Source organism: Patella vulgata, chromosome 6 (assembly GCF_932274485.2).
Source record: "Patella vulgata chromosome 6, xgPatVulg1.2, whole genome shotgun sequence".
NCBI classification, from domain to species: domain Eukaryota; kingdom Metazoa; phylum Mollusca; class Gastropoda; family Patellidae; genus Patella; species Patella vulgata.
In genome coordinates this window covers 74,409,476-74,430,291 of record NC_065884.2, presented here as the reverse complement: position 1 = coordinate 74,430,291, position 20,816 = coordinate 74,409,476, and the positions used below count along the sequence as shown (strand labels likewise).

Here is a 20,816-nt window from a genome sequence, read left to right as displayed (position 1 = left end):
TAAAATTGAACCGTATGTTAGTCCCGAAATGACCTAAGTTGTTTCGAGTGGACGTTAAACACCATTCCTCTCTCTACGCCCGTAAAGACAATTCTAATACTCGGGTTCTACTACACTACGTTGGTGCCGAAAGTATGTTTAATATCATCTTCATGTTTTAATGGTGACTGTAAGCGTTTTAGTTTTATTGGATAATTAATATTGGAGAAGGATGTCCGGGTACAAGTCTTTTACCTCGTATTGCGCATGTAACCATATATAGGCAAGATACTATCATATGACGCAAGTATTCCATTTAATGTTTACCGTGTACGTAGAAACATAATCCTTCTACATAACTTCATATCTTTCCTATCCATGCCCACCTACAGAAAATGGTTCCACATAATTAATTTCAATGTCGGTATATCTGTTTGTTTCTCTTACTGGCGTCCTCTATTTGTCATTGCACTTATATTTTGCAACAGAAGCAACAAGGTCACATTGACCCTATATTTTGTTTTTCCCATCGGTATTGCGCCGCTTTGTCAAAATTTGAATTATCTCGACAAAGGGATATAGGACACGAAAGACAGTCGTGCGGAACGAACTAGTTAGTACATTTTTTTCTATTACACTAAACACTATTTATGGATAACAATTACTGGTTTATTAACATGCAACGTTTCGACGATGATGACATTTATTCTAGCTTATTGATGCTTGGTAACTGCAAATATAGGCCTCCTTTTCGCGTTTTTTAAAATACAGGGTTTTAATCTTAACTTATCTTATGACTCAGTTGTACACAAATAGCACATTTATTGAGCAACGATAATATATGAAAGGAAATATTTTCGAAATATGATACTGATACCCTTTATGTTTATATGTATAAATGATCAGCCGAGCGAAGTGATATGAAAGTAATTTTTAAAAATAGTTATTACATTTTAATCTATCCAAGCAGTGTCGGATTTACCGATGGGCTTGGCAGACTGAAACATAGCGCCCCAAGATCTAGGGGGTCTCGGGCTTAGGTGTATAGTATTTTTAACACTGTCGTCCTCCTTGACTTTGCTTAAACACATTTTCATGTTCCTCTAGTCGCAAGGGTGGCGAATTGGAAGGGGCCTCATAAGCGGGTAGCCTAGGGTATCTCTCCATCTGAATCCAACACAGCTCACAAGATTATAATTGTGGGGAAGTGTAATATTACAAGAACTCTAAAAGTAAATAAAGAATCGCAATATTGCAAGTTTATACAGAAGTTACAAACAATGATTATTTGGAATATTAATCCGACAAACTTTCCTATTGTAAATGACATTCAAAAAAGACATTTCCCCCCAAAAAAAAGCAGGGCACACCGCTTTAATCTAAATTTAGTCTGTTCCTGTGCGTCTTTTCAATCTGAAGAACAGAACAAATTGACTGGAAATCAGCCGACTGTAATTCATTGTCCAAATACCAAATGTTTCGTACTATCTTTTTTCACGGCTATTATTTTCCCCCGTGCAGCCCCCCCCCCCCGCCTTCCACCCACGGATCCCTCTGACTTAACGGACCCCAGGTTGGAAAACACTGTCTTAAACATTGTGCTTTTCTAATCTACTTCAAAAACTACTTGCCAGTTGGAATTCGACTGTTGTCCGAGCAAACACTCCCCCATGGCTTAATATAATCTGGTTTTTTTAGAATTTTCACCCAAGTCATTTGTAATATTATTTGTTTTTTAGGAATTTCACCCAAATCTATTTGAATATAATTTGTTGTTTTTTTCAAATTTTCACCCAAGTCAATTTTAATATAATTTGTTTTTAAGATAATTTGTTTTTGTTTTTTTAAATTTTAACACAAGTCAATTTTGATATAATTTGTTTTTCATAATTTCCAACCAAGTCATTTGTAATATAATTCAATTTTAATATAATTTTTTTTTATATAGTTTTCACCCATGTCAATTTTAATTTCCACCCATGTCAATTTTAATTTCCACCCAAGTCATTTGTAATATAATTTGTTTTTTAGAATTTTTTAGTATTCGTATTAAATATAATTACATTCAAAAGAGAAATCTATGAAGGACTTGATGACTGGTATAGGTGTAATCTTAAAGTTACTCCGATAGACATGCACTGACATGTATCATAATAGCAGATCATTTTAACAAATATAACACTTGCATGTATAACTCTTTTTCTGGGAGTTGGTGGTTTACTTTCATAAAAATGAAATGAAAAGGGGCATAACGTCCTGCTGTTCGACTCCGACTGGGCTAATAAAAACAGGCATACGCAATACAGTATGCTGTGAGGGAAATGTTGCCCCGACATCGGCGCTACGGCCTACTCTTATATCTAATTTCAACTGCCAAAGGATCTTTTATGTGCACGCCAATGTGTACATGGGACCTTGGTTTCTCGTCACATTCAAACGACTAGACAGATGTCTTTGTCAGGCCATTCGTTCTGCACCACCTCCAGGCTAGCGAGTCAGCGTCTTACCCACCACTTATCCTACACACTGACCCTAGTCCTTCTGTATGACTTCATGCAATGAATAGGCCGTTGTATATCGTCACAAAAGAATCGAAACTATAGAACATGATTCATTATCGTGACATATCATATAAGATATATACATAATATCCACTGCCCCCTAACTTACGTGTAAATTGAAAACCATAATTGGTATTTCATCTAGTTCACAAAATAAAACGCCCGAAATCGAATAAAACACTAATTGGTATTTCATCTAGTTCACAAAATAAAACGCCCGAAATCGAATAAAACACTAATTTTTCTCTTATTTTAATTGTATACCACGAGGTTGTACTGAATTGACTATGACTTATAACATTTTGTCTGGAGCCACTTTAGTTTGTTTGACATTTGTTACAGTATTCGTTCTTCAAAACTCAACTCTGTTTATAGCTCCATACAATACTTTTATTGTTAACTTCTAGACGACCTCGCCTAGTCTCATCTTGTCTGACCAGGTTTCGATTCTAGCTTATAAACCCTTCTAGACAACGATCTCACAAGATTACACATCTGCCTACTGCATCATATCAGATTTAAGATTCAATACAGATTGCTTATAAGACAACGGACATTACATAACACGAATCAGCTATAAGTTTATATTATGGTATGACTAATGAGTGTCAGAGCCATCATGGGTGTCAATGGCCAACATCAGAATATTTTAATAAATTCAACTGTCATTATGTAACACATTTATCGGGCATCGAATATTATTTGCTAATGCTACTACAAGACTCCGATTGGATTGTTGGAAATCAATCGGCATAAAGTGGGGTTTCGGTTGCAAAACAATTGGAAACTACGTGAAAATTGATAGGTTGTTTGGGATTGAGGTCAACCTTTAAAGTCAGGCTATATCGGACCACATTGATGTTGGTGTATTCACAGGCGGGATAGCTTGTATTCACAGACCGGAATAACAGGGACACGTGTTAGTGACAGTTAAATTTTCAAAATTTTCTCGCGACGCTTCCTTCTACGTGGACTGTAAACGATTGATTAGTTGAATGGAATTCGAGTCATTCTTGGTTGGGAGAACCCGACATATACTATTCAAAAAAAGTAGGGGATATTTGATTTTTAAGTGTTATTAAAGTCACCTAATGAAACTGACGAAGAAACAAATGACAAAATGAAATGAAGTTCACATTCATCGATTTATTCCAAATGATCGTTAGACTAAGTAAGGCACAGACTGACCATTATAAGGGTAAAATGATACCCGGGGTCAAACAGCAAAGTTACCACAGCATCACAACCAAGTCAGTAACGGGTAAATCCTCCTCTGTTTGCCAAACAAGCATTGATCCGACGTGGCATACTCCTAATGAGACGTCTAAGGTCATTTTGGTCCAGATTGTCCCATTCCTGTTGCAACGCAGCAGCAAGTTCTTGGACATTGGCAGGACGTTGTTGACGTTGACGTAACCTCTGTCCAAGCATGTCCCAGACATGCTCGATGGGGGAGAGGTCGGGACTCAGTGCTGGCCAAGGTAATGTGGTGATGTTCTGTTGTTGGAGGTAACCTGTAACGATCCTGGCCCTGTGACATCTTGCGTTGTCATCCTGGAAGATGAAACGGCGGCCATGACGTCGTGCGAACGGCACAACATGGACTGCCAAGATGTTGTCCCGGTAGTACTGGCCTGTAACACGCCCTGCAACAACATGTAAAGCCGTTCTTCCAGCAACAGTGATGCCTCCCCACACCATAACAGAACCACCCCCAAATCGATCATGTCTGATGACGTTAACGTCTTGGAAGCGCTCGTTTCGACGACGCCACACCCTCCTACGTCTGTCCAAAAAATCAACAGTGAACCTTGACTCATCTGAAAACATCACATTGCTGCAGCGTCGATTATCCCAGTGTTGACGATCCCTACACCAACGACGTCTTGCCTGAATGTGATGATCTCTCAAACAAGGGATCACGCGAGGACGTCGGGCGCGAAGGTGACCCCTATGCAGTCGATTCCGAATCGTCTGGCCACTCACTCTCACACCAGTGTCTGTTTGAAGACGAGCGCTGATCTTATTTGCTGTGATGACACGATTTCTCAAGGCCAAGGTACGGATAAATCGATCCTGGGCTTGAGTTGTCGCCCTTGGTCGACCTGAGCGTGATCTGTCCTGTACAGATTGTGTATCACGGTATCTGGACCATAGCCTGCTTATGACAGACTGAGAAACATTCATCGTCCGCGCCACAACCGCCTGTGTTGTGCCGATCTGTAGCATGCCAAGGGCACGTAACCTTTCATTTTGGGTAAGCCGACGCATATCAAAATTTGTTTTCTGGTCACTAAAACAATTAAACTGATGTTTCCACCCTGGAATTCAATGCCACAATGACTGTAACATTCAAAGTCAGAGTCGTGCAAATCTTGGGTTGGACCCCCATGATGATCCCAAGCATCACCTGCATTCCATGCGGTAGTTATTGGTGCGTTTGGGCGTCACATGTAACTGGAAATGTTTCTTCTGTTAGGTTCTATAGTGACTTTTTTCGTAGTCATTTGCATATTTTAGTATTATGCCCCCAAAATCAAATATCCCCTACTTTTTTTGAATAGTATATTTTGGAACATTTCAGGTTTTGTTCCCTTACCATTCATCGATCCCGTACGCCTATGAACACAGCATATACATAATGTGCAAGAATGGCCTAATATGAAATTAATATTTTGGTGAATTTCTTGATAAAATTATTTATTAAATTAAGATGTGTCTTAGTTCTGGCATTGCATATTTATATATAAGAGAGGGTCGTTTACTTACAGGGACGTGGACAACTGTCGTAGATTGGGGACAGATTATCACATAAAACATGTTATATATACAGTCAATATCAGTATTAATAATGTCATTGTTAATAAACATAAATGAGTGTAATTAATATTGATATATCTACAGATGAGTAAAATAAATGAATGTAATATCATTGATACATCTACAGACTAGTAAAATAAATGAATACTATCTTCAGTTTATGTTTTTCAGACAACATAGTGTTCGATTTTAAAATCAATGTTGATATGTTTGGGGTCTTATTCACATTCACTTTTTAATAACAGTGAGTATAAAATAATCGTATTAAAATAATTTGGTGTTAAAAATTGTCCCCCATTTAAATGAGTATATATCATGACTTTCCAACTCTCTGGTATTGCTACTTGGGTTATATTATACAGTTTCCACACCATACAAGGGTTTATTTCTGAATATAAATATTGTCTATCCATAGATATTCTATTATGACGACATGCACGGAAGTATTTTAAGTCTCTCAAACCACTTCTAATCTTCGCTACAGGTTGGATATAGTCCATCATCATACCTGAGACACTGGTAAGCTGTATATAGTCCAGTATCATACCCGAGACACTGGTAAGTATGTGCCTACTTCATTGTTTTTAATTCGATTATTTCACAACTGGTCAACACTTCGTAAGGATAAAATGGGTCAAGTTTGTGGTTTTTATTCCGTACCTCGGCCTGGACTAGAATGAGCTGTACGCCAAGTAAGAAGTATTTCTACATTGCAGGTGTATACGTGTAGAATATATATTGTTTGATTAATTACTTATCCCTGTACACATGAGGGATGGGCATTATTGATTATATTTAAATAACAACCCCCTCTCTCTCTCTCTCTCTCTCTCTCTTGTGTGTGAAACACTATTGTTTTTGTTATTACTTATGTTCTTCTGATTGTTATTATTATTTTTCTTCCAATTTGATCATATCTCTTGATCAGATGCCTTCAGTTTTACCGAGAAAGTGATTGTGACTTACAGATAAAAACTGTTTCGAACGTTCTACTACAATACGAAAAGTCCAAAATCAACTTTGTTGTCGTTTTTTTAAATATTGCCGTATTATTAACAATAATGATCAGATTTTAACATTTGATACATTTTGAAATAGCCGGAGATAGGGCACATAGCCACTATACTTTAGATTTTTGATTTTCGTAGAATCCGTTATTAATCGCTAAATTTTGACAATTTTTTTTTTATTGATGAATATTCTTTTGTGGCATTTTACCTAGTGTGATAGGGTCATCTGATTTGAGCAAAAAAGTGAACAATTTTTGTCTCGATAATTTTCCTTAGCAGCCATTGGCTAATTCAGTTTATAGGTTTTAGGTTAATTATTTATTGCCAAATTTGCATAAATTAAAGTACACATGTCCCGTGGTGCCCTTTCGCAACTGTTTTTATTTAGGATAAAGTTTCCTGTCGGCACCGCAAGTGGCGTAATTTTGCCCAAAACTACAATTTTTAGAAGCAAATATTAATTTTTACAAATCTGATAGATCAAGATCAATGCCCCTACTACAGGCACAGAATATGTCAACATGTGGGCTCATATTTTTGTTTAATTGCCGGTTTTGTATTTGCGCCATTTCGATTTAAAGGTGAATAAAGATGTAAAATATGAGATATTTACAATGGATTCGGGCTTTTCCTATTTTGAAATATTTCTCGTAACTTCCATAAACTTGTAACATTAAGTCAAAGTTAGTTTGTAATATGAGCAGTTGCTGAGAAATAGTCAAATGTGTATGAATCACTTTTCACGTTATTTTACCTGTAGAAGAGTCCATTACTATTGTACTTTCATAAAAGTGATACCATTTGATGCATAAAACAAATATGTGTTATGTCAAATTGATTACAATTGAACATTGACACCGGGGGAGACGGCCTTTTCTCGAAAAATGGGAGTATTTTTTACCTTCTAAAACAATATTTCTTATCACTATAATTACTTGCTACGTTTTAACTTTCAGTTTAAATCAACATATCAATAAAAAGGACATGGCCATATAGATATCACAACATGGTTTGTAATTTGTTCAATTGAGACGAAATAGACGATTTTCTAAAAAGTCATTTTGCATGGTTTCTGGTTTACAAAAGTGTCAAATATTATTTGATTTTCATACAATTTTCCCCATGTGATACCTTATGCCATATATGATTTCATAAAACTAATTTAACATTTCATTATCAACGGAAGTAATGTCATTTTGGCAAAAACAATAATTTTAGCCTCCAAAACAAATATTTGTTTGAAGTAAGTGATATTCCATATTCGTATAGAATTTTGATTTCAATGGACAAAAACACAGATATCAAAGATGTGTTTCTTACATCTTCCCTTACCGAGAAATAGCCAATATTGTTGTGAGGATTTTAAAGCTTTTTCACATTTTAATAAGGCTTTGTATAAAAGGTTAATTCTGTTCAAATCGAAGTGGTTATTTCTGCAATCCAATTTATTTATTTTGTTGATAACGAAAGTGGTATCATAGTGTCAAGTCGTCGCTGTATAATTGAAACTGATATCGCTGGATTTATTGGCTAATTATGCGTTCAATTTATGACACTTGTGCAATGCTCATTGTGTAAATCTGTTAACGTTTCCATTGCTACGGGAAGATGTGTCACTTCAAGGGTAATGTGGCACCGACGAAACCCGTCATCACTGCATCACAGTTCCAGTTATATTTATTATTGTAAGGTTCGTTTCAATTAAATGAAATTGAATAGACAAAAACTCTGTGGCCGACAAAATTTAACCGGACACTCTCGAGATATCGAGTCATATCCTGCCCTCGTGTTCAATAATACTTAACATAAAAAGAAAACAATTTGATTTGCAGCGTCTGCATTTTCGATCCATAGAGACATTTCTCGTAGTTGAAATTGTAAGGAGAACTGACTCAATCTATGCCGAACTATTGACTGAAAACTGTACAGAATTACTCGTCTTTGAATAAACCTTGAAATAGCGAAAAAACATGAATAGGATTATTGATGCAATAATAGAATTTCATGACCCCACCAACTCCGATAAATTACAACAGTCTTCGAGGAATCAAAACTAAATTTATCTGTGTATAGGTTTAATTTCAAACTGCGTTCCCCGAGAAATGGTGACGTATCTCTTTTTGTTCCCCAACTTTTGTTTCATTATTAACTTGAAAGTGTACCACTAAACCAATAAACGAAACTTACTTACGAGATAGTTAACTCGTAATCACAACATAATTGTCTATAGATAGGTGCGAGCGGTACATTTTAAAAGGTATTATGCAAGATCTAAATTTTACAAGTCGTCTTGCGAGTATATTCTAGTCCTCGAACGCTTTTTGTGGGACTGTTATTTTTTTTAGCGATTAATAGTTGTGAAAGTTGAATTCCAAAATGGAATATCAGTTTAAAAATGATTCAATTAGTTACAGTAATTACAAAAATGATATTATAACTGGATTCTTATAAAATAATAAATATTAAGCGATCGTTTAGATATTTTATGGACATTATAGCCAATCTATACGGTGGCTGATAAGGGACATGAAAAATAATATCATTTTTTTTTTTATATTCACCCAAGTCAATTTTAATATATTTTTTTTTATAATTTTCACCCAAGTCATTTGTAATATAGTTTGTCAATTTTAATTTCCACCCAAGCCATTTGTAACCCAAGTCAATTTTAATAAAATTTGTTTTTAATATAATTTGGTTTTGTTTTTTTTAAAATTTTTTAACCCAGGTCATTTTAATATAATTTGTTTTTCATAATTTCCAACCAAGTCATTTATAATATAATTTAATATTCACCTTACTCAATTTTAAATAAAATTTGTCGTTTTTTTTTATAATTTTCACCCGTGTCAATTTTAACTTCCACCCAAGTCATTTGAAATATAATTTGTTTTTTTAGAATTTTCACCCGTGTCAATTTTAACTTCCACCCAAGTCATTTGAAATATAATTTGTTTTTTTAGAATTTTCACCCGTGTCAATTTTAACTTCCACCCAAGTCATTTGAAATGTAATTTGTTTTTTAGAATTTTCACCCAAATCATTTGTAATATAATTTGTTTTTAGAATTTTCACCCAAATCATTTGTAATATACTTTTTTTTTTAGAATTTTTACCCAAGTCATTTGTAATATTATTTTGTTTTTTAGAATTTCACCTAAATCATTTGTAATATAATTTTTTTTTTAGAATTTTTACCAAAGTTATTTGTAATATTATTTGTTGTTTTTTTCTTTTGGGGGGGGGGGGGATTTTCTCACAAGTCAATTTTAATTTTCACCCAAGCCATCTGTGATAATTTTAATATAATTTGTTTTTTATTAATAGTTTTCACCCAAGTAAATTTTATAATTTCCACCCAAGTGATTTGTAATATAATTTGGGTTTTATAATTTTCACCCAAGTCAATTTTAATTTCATTTGTAATATAATTTGTTTTTGTTTTATAATTTTCACCAAAGTCATTTGTAATATAATAACCGAATGTGACCGACACAGAAACACTACAATATGTTAATATGGTAAAGGCCGTAATTATCTTGGTCATATATGACCTCGTGGGTTTTCCAGTGAAAGTGTCCGAAACATGAACAAGCCAATGTACGTACAATTAATGAATGATGATATTGATAAATAGTATCAATGAGAGTATGAAATCACTGGGGGTATAAACTAAATTATTTCGTCTTTATTTCTATACATTATTGAAAGCTTCCTAAAGGTTAAAAATCACGAGACGTACATTCGAGTCAAACAGGATATCTGCCTTATTATGTTTTTTTAAAATTGGTTGCCACGGTCGTCAAGTTAGCTCAAAATAGAAATCTATGAATAACTCGACGACTGGTATAGAGCTACTCTGATAGACATGCACTGACATGTATAATAGCTGGGGCTCATTTTAACAAATACAACACTTGCATGTATAACTCGGTTTCTTGGCGTTGGTGGTTTACTTTTATAAAAATGAAATGAAATGGGGTTTAACGTTCTGCTGTTCGACTCCGACTGGGCTAATAAAAACAGGTATACGCAATAGAGTATGCTGTGAGGGAAATGTTGCCCTGACATCGGCGCTACGGTCTACTCTTATATCTAATTTCATCTGTCAAAGGATATTTTACGTGCACGCCAATGTGTACATGGGGCCTCGGTTTTTCGTCACATCCAAACGACTAGACAGGTCATTCCTTATGTACCACCTCCAGGCTAATGTTCACTGTCCGAGAGGGGAAAATCATACACAAAACCCACCCAGACTGAGAGGCTGGTAAACACCGTCGCAAAACACAAGCTAGGGAATAGAGAACTTATATTTAGCTTATATTTAATGGCATAGCTGTGTGTTTTAGTTTCCTGTATATAATCGTTGTATTATGGATGTTATAAAGATATAAAAACATAGTTAACGTAAAAAGTGTACCAGAGTTAATTGATCATATTATGCACAACGTGAACGTCCTGACTAGTGTCACGGGCCGTATACACAACGATACCGTAGTGTCACAGTCTTAGTCATTTTGGTACCGCGACACGGGATAGTGTCACAATGCCATTTATTAATTCATAAAACTAATTTAACACTTTTATTTATGAACGGAAGTAATGTCATTTTGGCAAAAACAATAATTTCAGCCTCCAACACAAATATTTGTTCGAAGTAAGTGATATTCTATATTGGTATACAATTATGAAATTTTGATTTCAATGGAGAACAATATGATCATAAAAATATCTAAAGAATGTTTATAACATCTTCCCTTGTTGAGAAATAGACAATTTTGTGAGGAATTTAAAGGTTTTCGCACTTTAATAAGACTTTATTTAAAGGATTAATTCTGTTCAAATTTTTATTCATTTTCATTGGCATGCAAAGACAAATCGAAGTGGTTATTTCTGAAATCCAATTTATTTATTTTGTTGATAACGAAAGTGATATCATGGTGTCAAGTCGTCGCTGTATAATTGAAACTGATATTGCTGGATTTATTGGCTAATTATGCGTCTATTTTATAACACTTGCTACGGTCACTTCAAGGGTAATGAGGCATCGGCGACACCCGTCACCACTGCATCGCAGGTCTAGTTATATTTATTACGGTAAGGTTCGTTTCAATTAAATGAATTTGAATAGGACAAACTATTTGACAGTCAAAATTTAACCGGATACTCTCTAGACATCGAGTCATATCCTGTCGATTGTGTTAAAGAAGAAAACAATTTGATTGACAGCCATAAAGACATTTCTTTCATTTGAAATTGAAATGAGAGCTGACTCACTCTATGTCGAAATGTTGGCTCAAATAATCATAGCGAAAAAACATGAATAGGATTATTGATGCAAAAATAGAATTCCATGACCCCACCAACTCCGATAATTTACAACAGTCTTCGAAGAATCAAAACTAAATTTATCCGTGTATCGGTTTATAATTTCACACCGCGTTCCCCGAAAAATTCAAATGCTTCCCATAAATTGCCTATTGATTTTTTTTTTTAAATTTTGTTTTATGAATGATCTTGTCTACTACTTCAGTATATATGACTAGAGTATTAAATTTTTCCGAAACCATTAGAGGCTATGAGGAATTTATTTTGAGACGTAGCTTTTGCGATATGTTAAAACATATAAATTTCATGATGCTATATCTCACCCACTGCGGGACTGAGGACAATTCTATTAATATTGGAAGTTGAGGACTACTAATACTAATATTTGGTTTTGACAAAATGACTGGCACGGATTTTTTTCATATTAAATTTGATTGTCGAACTTGAAGAAAATGACTACATTTTTTACTTCATTTTTCCAATAAAATCATTCATTGCATGGATTATTAGGCCAGATAATGCCCCAAGCAACCGACTTCCTGCAACCCTGTGTTGGGCCGGTCCAGATGATTCATTCGGGAGTTCCACAAGGATCAGTCCTTTTGGACAACTATGCAGATGATACACAGCTGATCGCAAATTATTCCCTTTCAAAAACTGTTCCATCCCCTAATTGTACACATGACATTAAGGCATAGAACTAGAATACTAGTTCTAAGATTAAAGATAGGATGGCAAGAAATATGTTGAAATTGAATTTAATTGAATTAATTAAATCAGAATGTATGTTATGTGGTGCAAATACACATCTGCAAAAATACAAGTTCAAATGTTATGGTTGTACGAGATGCAATATTTGTACCATGAGACACTCTGAAGAAGTTAGGTGTCCTCTTAGGGTCCAATTTGAGCATGTAGTCACATTAGTGGAATTTTTCGAAACTGTTATCTTCGATCCAGGAACATTGGCCAGGAAGCAGTTGCTACACTTTTATGTTCTTTGGTATTCTCAAGGATTGACTACTGTAACAGCCTGTTAGTAGAAACATCTGGTGCCAATATTAAAAAAATCAACTTGTACAAAATACCGCAGCTCGAATTCTTACCAGATCACCAAAATACTCTCATATTACTCCTTTTCTGTAATCACTCCATTGACTGCCAATTCATGAAAGAATCATCTTCAAAAGTCTGTCTTTGACGTATCAGTGTGTGAATGGCTTAGCTCAAATATACTTATCTAACCTTATGCAAATACAAGTTCCCTCGCGTAACCTCCGGCCGAACAAACCGTCATCATTTGCTCAAGGTGCAAATTAAAATGATTTGGATACGGATCGTGATCAGTGAATGCGCCTAAACTGCGGAACAATCTTCCAGAGATAATTAAATCATCATTAAATCCTTTCTTGTTTTACATCAAGATTTAAAACTCATCTTGTTATCAGGATTAATTAAATTAATATAATTGTATGTGCAGTGGACATGCCTCTGTACATGTATTACATGCGCCATATAAATCAGCTGTTCATTTCCCCGTCTTTTGCACAAATAAAATGCGGTTTAGTAGCCAGTTATCCGAAAGAAACTACAATAGCATATTCCTGAAGCAATAGCCCGAGAAATACCGCTCTGGCCATTGCTGGATTGACTTCTAATACTTATGTTTTTTGGGGAGTGTGTCTATTCTTCCCGTTCAATCAAATCGTCTTTCGTTTTATCTGGGGTCTTCCCTAAAATTTTGGAGAGTGATTTAAGGTATTAAAAAGGGTGAAAGTATTGTTCGTCTCCAAACAGTATTGTTTGCATTGTAGCCGTTTTGATAGCCTCGTTTATCGCGCAATCAGTTTTTCTGCAATATTCTGCCATGCACTGGTTAATTGGACGTAATAAATTTCGTGAATCATGACCTAACGTTATGTAAACATATTTGGAGCTCTGTTTAAACTCGAATGATATTGTTACGCAGTTAGGTATTGGCTGTTGATCGGACTATTGACCAGTCATAATTTGGAAAAGAAATTTGCTTTCATTACGGCAGTGTTGAGTGGGATTAGGTCTCATCAAACGAAACACTGCGCGGAGTATTCTACAATAGTGACCCTACTCTCATATACTATTTGTTTTTGTCTTTTTGAAATATCGCTTGAATTGTTTGTCAAGTATAGACAGATGTACATGACTACTACACTATTTAGTTTTTACGATTTGCTGTTCCAAAATTCATCAGCCTTCTACTAGATCATGAGATTATATTGCCGAATTAATAAAATGTTGAAAAATAGTCTAGAGAGGTTAATTGTATTTACCAAGAACAGCTCTTTTGGCATTTACAGTAAATTAAGCTTTTAAAAATTTTAACGGTGTAATTGTGAGCTCTGTTTTCGTGATTAGATACTTATTAGACAGATAAACAGATAGATATTTTGGTACCTTACAACACTAAGTCTCTATACCAAAGACCGCTCAACGTAAGTCCATCAAACTTTCAGAATGTATACTTACTAACCATATCTGCTACCCTATAAAGCTTCATTAATCTACTCGCCGTAGTTTAGTTGTAAGCCATAATTGAAAAGTGGCCGAAAAATGATGATTTTTTTCGGTCTTAAAATCTCAAATATTTTTCTACACTCTAAAAATGGTTCGATTGATCTAAAATTGTGGCAGTGGGGTTTGGAGGGGTTACCCATCATATATAAATTCAAATGGTGAAAATCGATCACCCACCATGTGCCGGTCCCTGCATGGTTCTCTCGCAAACGGATTCTTAAAAGTTGTGAAAGTTGAATCCCAAAACGGAATATCAATTTTATAAATGATTCATTTAGTTTCAGTAATTGTAAAATGCAAAAATCGCTCAATTCGGTAGCTTTTGCCGACAATAAAAACTTTGTAAACTAAAAACGAACAAAAGAAAAACGTCCACAAATGTGATCAAAACGTACCTAAATATAAATAACTGGATTCTTATAAAATAATAAATATTAACCGATCGTTTAGATATTTTATGGACATTATAGACAAGGGACATGAAAAATAATATCATTTATTTTTTTTTAAATATTCACACAAGTCCATTTTAATATAATTTTTTTTTATAATTTTCACCCAAGTCAATTTTAATTTCCACCCAAGTCATTTGTAATATAATTTTTTTTTATACTTTCACCAAAGTCATTTGTAATATAATTTATTTTTTTTTTGATAATTTTCATCGATGTCAATTTTAATTTCCATCCAAGTCATTTGTAATATTATTTGTTTTTTAGAATTTTCACCCAAATTAATTTTAATATAATTTGTTTTTCATAATTTGCACCCAAGTCATTTGTAATATAATTTAATATTCACCCAAGTCAATTTTAATAGTATTTTCACCTATGTCGATTTTAATTTCTAGCCAAGTCATTTCTAATATAATTTGTTTTTCAGAATTTCCACCCAAGTCAATTTTAATATATTTTTTTTTTACAAAAAAAATCTTTGTGGTGGGAAAATAAACGTGAAACGCATTGAAATGAAATGAAATAGGGTTTAACGTCCTACTGTTCTACCCCGACTGGGCTAATGAATGCAATATGCCAGTAAGGAAATTTTGCTCTGACATATGAAATTTCAACTGTCAAGAGTTATTTTACATGCACGCCAATGTGTACTAGGGATCTGGGTATTGATATCAGTATGCACCCAACATCCAGGCATCGAATTCAGCGCACAGTGTGTTGAAAAGGGATAACAAAAACAACGTGGCCTATGTGCACTAGTGAATGATGGGCCACACGCATGGACACAAACACAGAGAGTCTTGTCTTGAAGACAAAGGGCCCTATTTATTACTGGACACAGAGGGTGCCTTTTCTTGAACGTGGGGCACTTCAACTGGATTTGGTGCTTCCTTTAAGTTTAATTTTTAGAGATTTTCACAAAATTCGTTTATATCACTTTCCAATACATTTACATGTATATGGCAAATTTTGGGCATAACACAAACTAAGTCAATTCATGACTATCATATGATTCTTACACCATTTCAATAGTCAGTTTGGGCGTACAAGTCTTTAGTATTAGGGGCGGGGAAACTGGAGTACCCGGATAAAACCCACAAGGTTGGACAAACCATGTCACGCACGAGCGGGAAATCGAAACAACACCACTTGAAGTGTGATGCAATGTTACCTATTCACCCCCCCCCCCCGTTTCAATTCTGAAAATTTAAGATAAGAATCACGCGACGTATAGGAGTCAAACAAGTTATCTGCTTAGTATGGTATTTGATGTTAGGATTTTTTAAAATTGTTTACCACGGTCGTCAAGTTAGATCAAAATAGTATTCATATTGAATACAATAACATTCAAAAGAGAAATCTATGAAGGACTCGACGACTGGTATACGTGTAATCTTAGAGTGACTCCGATAGAATGCACTGACATGTATCATAATAGGAGATCATTTTAACAAATATAACGCTGACATGTATAGCGCGGTTTCTTGGCGTTTGTGGTTAACTTTTATACAAGTGAAATGAAATGGGGAATAACGTCCTGCTTGGCTAATGAAAACAGGCATACGCAATACAGTATGCTGTGAGGGAAATGTTGCCCCGACATCGGCGCAGTACAGCCAATATCAGTGTTAATAATACATAAATAAGTGTAATTAATATTGATATATCTACACATGAGTAAAATAAATGAAATATCTTCAGTTTCTTCTTTACAATTAAGAAGGACATAAAGTGTCACCAGTTTTAATTAATTTTTCCTTGATCCAGATAACATAATGTGGTATTTTAAAATCAATGTTGATATGTTTGGGGTCTTCTTCACATTCACTTTTTTAATAACAATGCGGGCACATAATTATGGTTTTATAATCATTTGGTGTTAATAAATTGTCAACCATTTTAAGCATGTATTCGGGAACATAATCAAGATTTGAATGATTATTTATTAAGTCTTTCCAATTGTGTGGTATTGCTGCTTGGGCTATATTATACGGTCTCCATACCATATAAGGGTTTATTTCTGAATATAAATCCCGTTTTCATTAGCCCAGTTTAGGAGCAGAACAGTAGGACGTTAAACCCCATTTCATTTCATTTAATTTCTGAATATAAATACTGACTATTCATAGATATTCTATTATAACGACAAGCACGGAAGTATTTAAATAGAACAACCAAGTCTCTCAAATCTTCGTTACAGGTTGGATATAGTTCAGCATTATACCTGAGACACCGGTAAGTATGTACTTACTATAGTCTGGAATAATGTGATTTTAAATGTTTGTGATACGATATTACGATTTTATTTTTATGTCGGAAAATATTCTCCATTTAGCTGTTACGGAAATACGACCCTGGATAACTTTCAATCTGGTTGCAGGGGTAATGCGAAAGCCTTCTTTCAACTCTTTATCTGTAGAAGATGACTGGCCTTTAATGTCACATGCATTATATGTCTACTTGTGACGTCACATCATACGGCGTCGATAGCGCATGCGTTGTTTACATCGAACGTAGTCTAACACAATCTGGTAGGAGGAGAATTTGTGTCTTTTACTTATTTTACGCCTTCGCGTACAATTTTATGTAGGCCTACCTACTGGCCGATGGCCCGGCGCTGCACGGGTTGAATGTAGTACAACTCTGAAACCGAACGCAGTAGCCTCGGGACAACCATAGCGTACCCGACAACCCCGAACAGACAGACAGACAAGGCAGACAAACAAACGACAGTCACAAATATTAGTATAGATTTACACTAAATAGAAAATATTTTTTATCAAGATATATTCACAACACATTTATTTTTTTTCTTAACAATTCAAAATAAATGTTTTAGAATTTAATTTGCAGAAGAAAAAAAAATAATATAGAGAGCTAATCAACTCTTCCAAATGTGTCCCCTTTCACTGATTGGAGCGGCCAAGCGAATGTGTATTGCTGATCAGCTTGTAAGTTTAGTTGTAACGGAAATTATTTCCTTTAAATCCAATAGCTCTGCTTGTGTGCAGTGGTCTATTTCGTCAGTTACCAGCATGTGAGCCTTGCTTGGACTACTGTGTGGTTTATCGAAACATTATTTAGACTGGGTTTATTGTCAGAATTGTTAAAACTGAAACGAAATATTGAGTAGAATTTTTGTGAAATAATTTCTAGTTCGATTACTATTAGAACCGGATATTGGACTGACAGTTCTCACTATTTGCAATTTCCAGGGAATATTCGATCTGTAGAAAAGAGGGCGTATCAACATACATTATATTGACGCACCTCCATGGCTGATGCTACACTAAATGAACATCAACGACGACAGTAAGTACATGTGACGTCATTAACTACGTCATTTATTATATTACAAAACTAGACGATATCAGAGCTTTTGGTAAAAGGGACATTTACAAGACACTGATGTCACAGTAAGTACATGTGACGTCATTAACTACGTCATTTATGATATTACAAAACAAGACAATATTAAAGCTTTTGGTAAAAGGGACATTTACAAGACACTGATGTCAATTCCATATAGTTTGGATGATAACTTCTGTCGCTAGAGCATTTCACAGGGTTCTACAAAGTGAAACAAGGGTCGTAGCTCTAGAAGTGTTATCAGAATTTGTTGAAATTCAATAACCTTAATCGCTTTACTAATTTAAATAATGCATATCGGAAGATAACCTTTGTCGACAGAATGTTTAGTAGGTTCGACAAAGTGAAACAAGGGCCATAACTCTGGACTGGTGCGTTTGTATTTACCCCCCTTGTACACAATATTTAGAGTATTTTTCACATGATCTGTCTGAAGTTGAATCAACACACAAGTACTGATCGATTTTCCAAAAGGAATCGATCTTACAGCGGCACTTTAACCTAGCACTGATACGTACACGTAAATTCATATGACTCAATTCATATTTTTATTTTCCAGGTTGCTTGAACGAATCCGACAACATGAAGTTGATTTTGCTAAGTTTGTTAATCGTCGACAAGCTACAGTAGCCATATTGTTGGAACTGGCCGATGAATTAAACTCAAGCAAACGCAAGGTCAGGATCAGTAAAATATCCGGTGCCGTTGGTGGAGTAGTTTCAGCAGGTTTAACAATTGCTGGATTGGCAACGATACCCCTATTTGGAGTTGGCGTTGTTTTAACAGCGGCGGGGGCTGGCGTGGGAGTTCTATCTGGTGTCACAAGTGCTGGAGCTGCCATAGGCGATATTGTAGTTAGTAAAAACACAAGAATGAAATGCAACAAAGTGCTCGAGGCAGATAACCAGGCTGTACTGGATTATCAAAATGCAATGGAGGGTTTTAGATTATTTATTCATTCCATAAGAGGCGTGGCTCCTATTGGTAGCGTAGTAACGGCGGGAATTCAATTAGTCAGATTGGTGGACGTGCTCTTGGATGCATCTGGAGCCACACTTAGAGGTGTTGGAGCTGCTATTGACGCTGTGCCCATAGTTGGAGCTGTGTTCAACCTAATCACACTCCCCATAGATATTGGTACCCTGATATCCAACGCAAGAGATATCCATAAGTCAACCCCTCATCAGGTAGCAGCAAGTATCACCGAGGTAGCCCAGCAGTTGCAAGACCAACTTAGAGAGCTACAGCTAAGACATGACAAGGAAATGGAAGAACTACAAGATGCTCTTCTAAGTGAAAATAGAATTTCAGCAAGAGAAATTGCTTTTTATGTTTGTGTAATTGTGGTGCTTGCGATTATAAATTTTGTTTTATTCTGGTTCCAAGCGCCTGATGGCCCGCCACTCCTGACCTATGACCTTCCAATGCTTCCATTCGATTAGGGAGTGTGTTTTATTATCAATCTATTGATGTAGCCCACTTAAAACCAGATATCATCATTTTCACACTATCAGTAGTTTTAACAATAAACGATTCTAACTATATCATACACAGAACTTTGTTTTATGAAAGGGTATAGCTGCTAATAAGTCACGTCATGTGGAGAACGTAACACATCCCAATTACAATTTCTACATAACAACTTTGAAACTCGTGCGACGTCATTCGTTTGCGTCAGGTATATTATGCTATGTAACACTACAGATAGCAGAAGATCAGCATAATTGATAAGACCTTTATTAAGAACATGAAATAGACATAATCCGGTAGAAGCTCAATTCCATGTCAGACTTACTGTCAATAAACACCTGCTTATATAGTGTTCAACAATTAGGGAAGATGGACAAGAGTGATCATCATATATGGTATTGTTTATTTATCAAATTATGATATCTGTAATTACACTGCATATTTTTTTGGATGTCATTGTCAGGTCATAGTATGATACACTGACAACTACTACATTCTCTTTGAAGTTCTGCCTAGTGTTATACACATATCATGTGTAGCTTGTAAAGGACATATTGAATTAATTAGTTTTTTAATACAGAGGTGAAACGTCAATATCATATATTATCAAATCTGAGTTCATGCACCTAAATGATCGTTCAATTTGTTGAAAAATATAAAGATCACTTTGTCACAGCTGAAAGGGGAATGCTTAACTCAACACCTAATAAGACCCCTTAAGATGAATTTTAAATGTTTCTCTTTAGTTTTAATAGTTTAACTTGATGTGTAATTCGTTAATATTTCCAGTACAAAAATGGCATATTTGATTTGTGTAGATTTAATTTTTATTGAAATAGTATTTTGTTTCGATTTACGGCATATTTTCATGATAAAAGAATAAACCATGACTACGTGTATGATGGGTGACAATTGATTTTGAGCCTATTTGATGCCCCCCCCCACCCCACAACATCGTTCTGAGCCCATGTGATGGACACGCCCCCTCCCCTCACAACATCGTTCTGAGTCTAGTATGAAACTATTAATGAAAATGTTTTGATACTGATTGGCGGTAAATTGGACCCAAGTTGAATCCAACATCGCCGCCATATATAATTATTATTATTATTATTATTATTACTTTTTTTAACAATATTTTATTCAGAAATTGAAGGAGATTGAGGAACAGGCATGGCCTATATGACCTCTCCCGTAACGCTTATAATCCTAACCCTAACCCTAACCCTATTTTGAACTATAATAAAACGAAACGAAATAGGATCTGT

At 35.1% G+C, this 20,816-nt stretch overlaps 1 protein-coding gene across 4 annotated transcripts; it reads left to right on the top strand.

The window, feature by feature from the left end:
* The first annotated feature begins 550 nt into the window (after positions 1-550).
* Positions 551-20,493, top strand: LOC130010240 (uncharacterized). Of its 4 annotated transcripts, XM_056102039.1 has the most exons (6): positions 551-592; positions 5,532-5,604; positions 5,845-5,918; positions 16,910-16,944; positions 17,925-18,021; positions 18,638-20,493. In XM_056102039.1, the coding sequence occupies exons 5-6, from the start codon at positions 17,984-17,986 to the stop codon at positions 19,518-19,520; spliced, it is 921 nt and encodes a 306-aa protein (XP_055958014.1). In that variant the 5' UTR covers positions 551-592; positions 5,532-5,604; positions 5,845-5,918; positions 16,910-16,944; positions 17,925-17,983; the 3' UTR covers positions 19,521-20,493. The 4 variants fall into 4 exon arrangements, with proteins under 4 accessions (XP_055958014.1, XP_055958015.1, XP_055958016.1 ...); XM_056102040.1 differs by lacking the exon at positions 5,532-5,604 and having other exon boundaries at positions 574-592; XM_056102041.1 differs by lacking the exon at positions 551-592 and having other exon boundaries at positions 5,518-5,604; positions 16,839-16,944.
* The last annotated feature ends 323 nt before the right edge of the window (positions 20,494-20,816 follow it).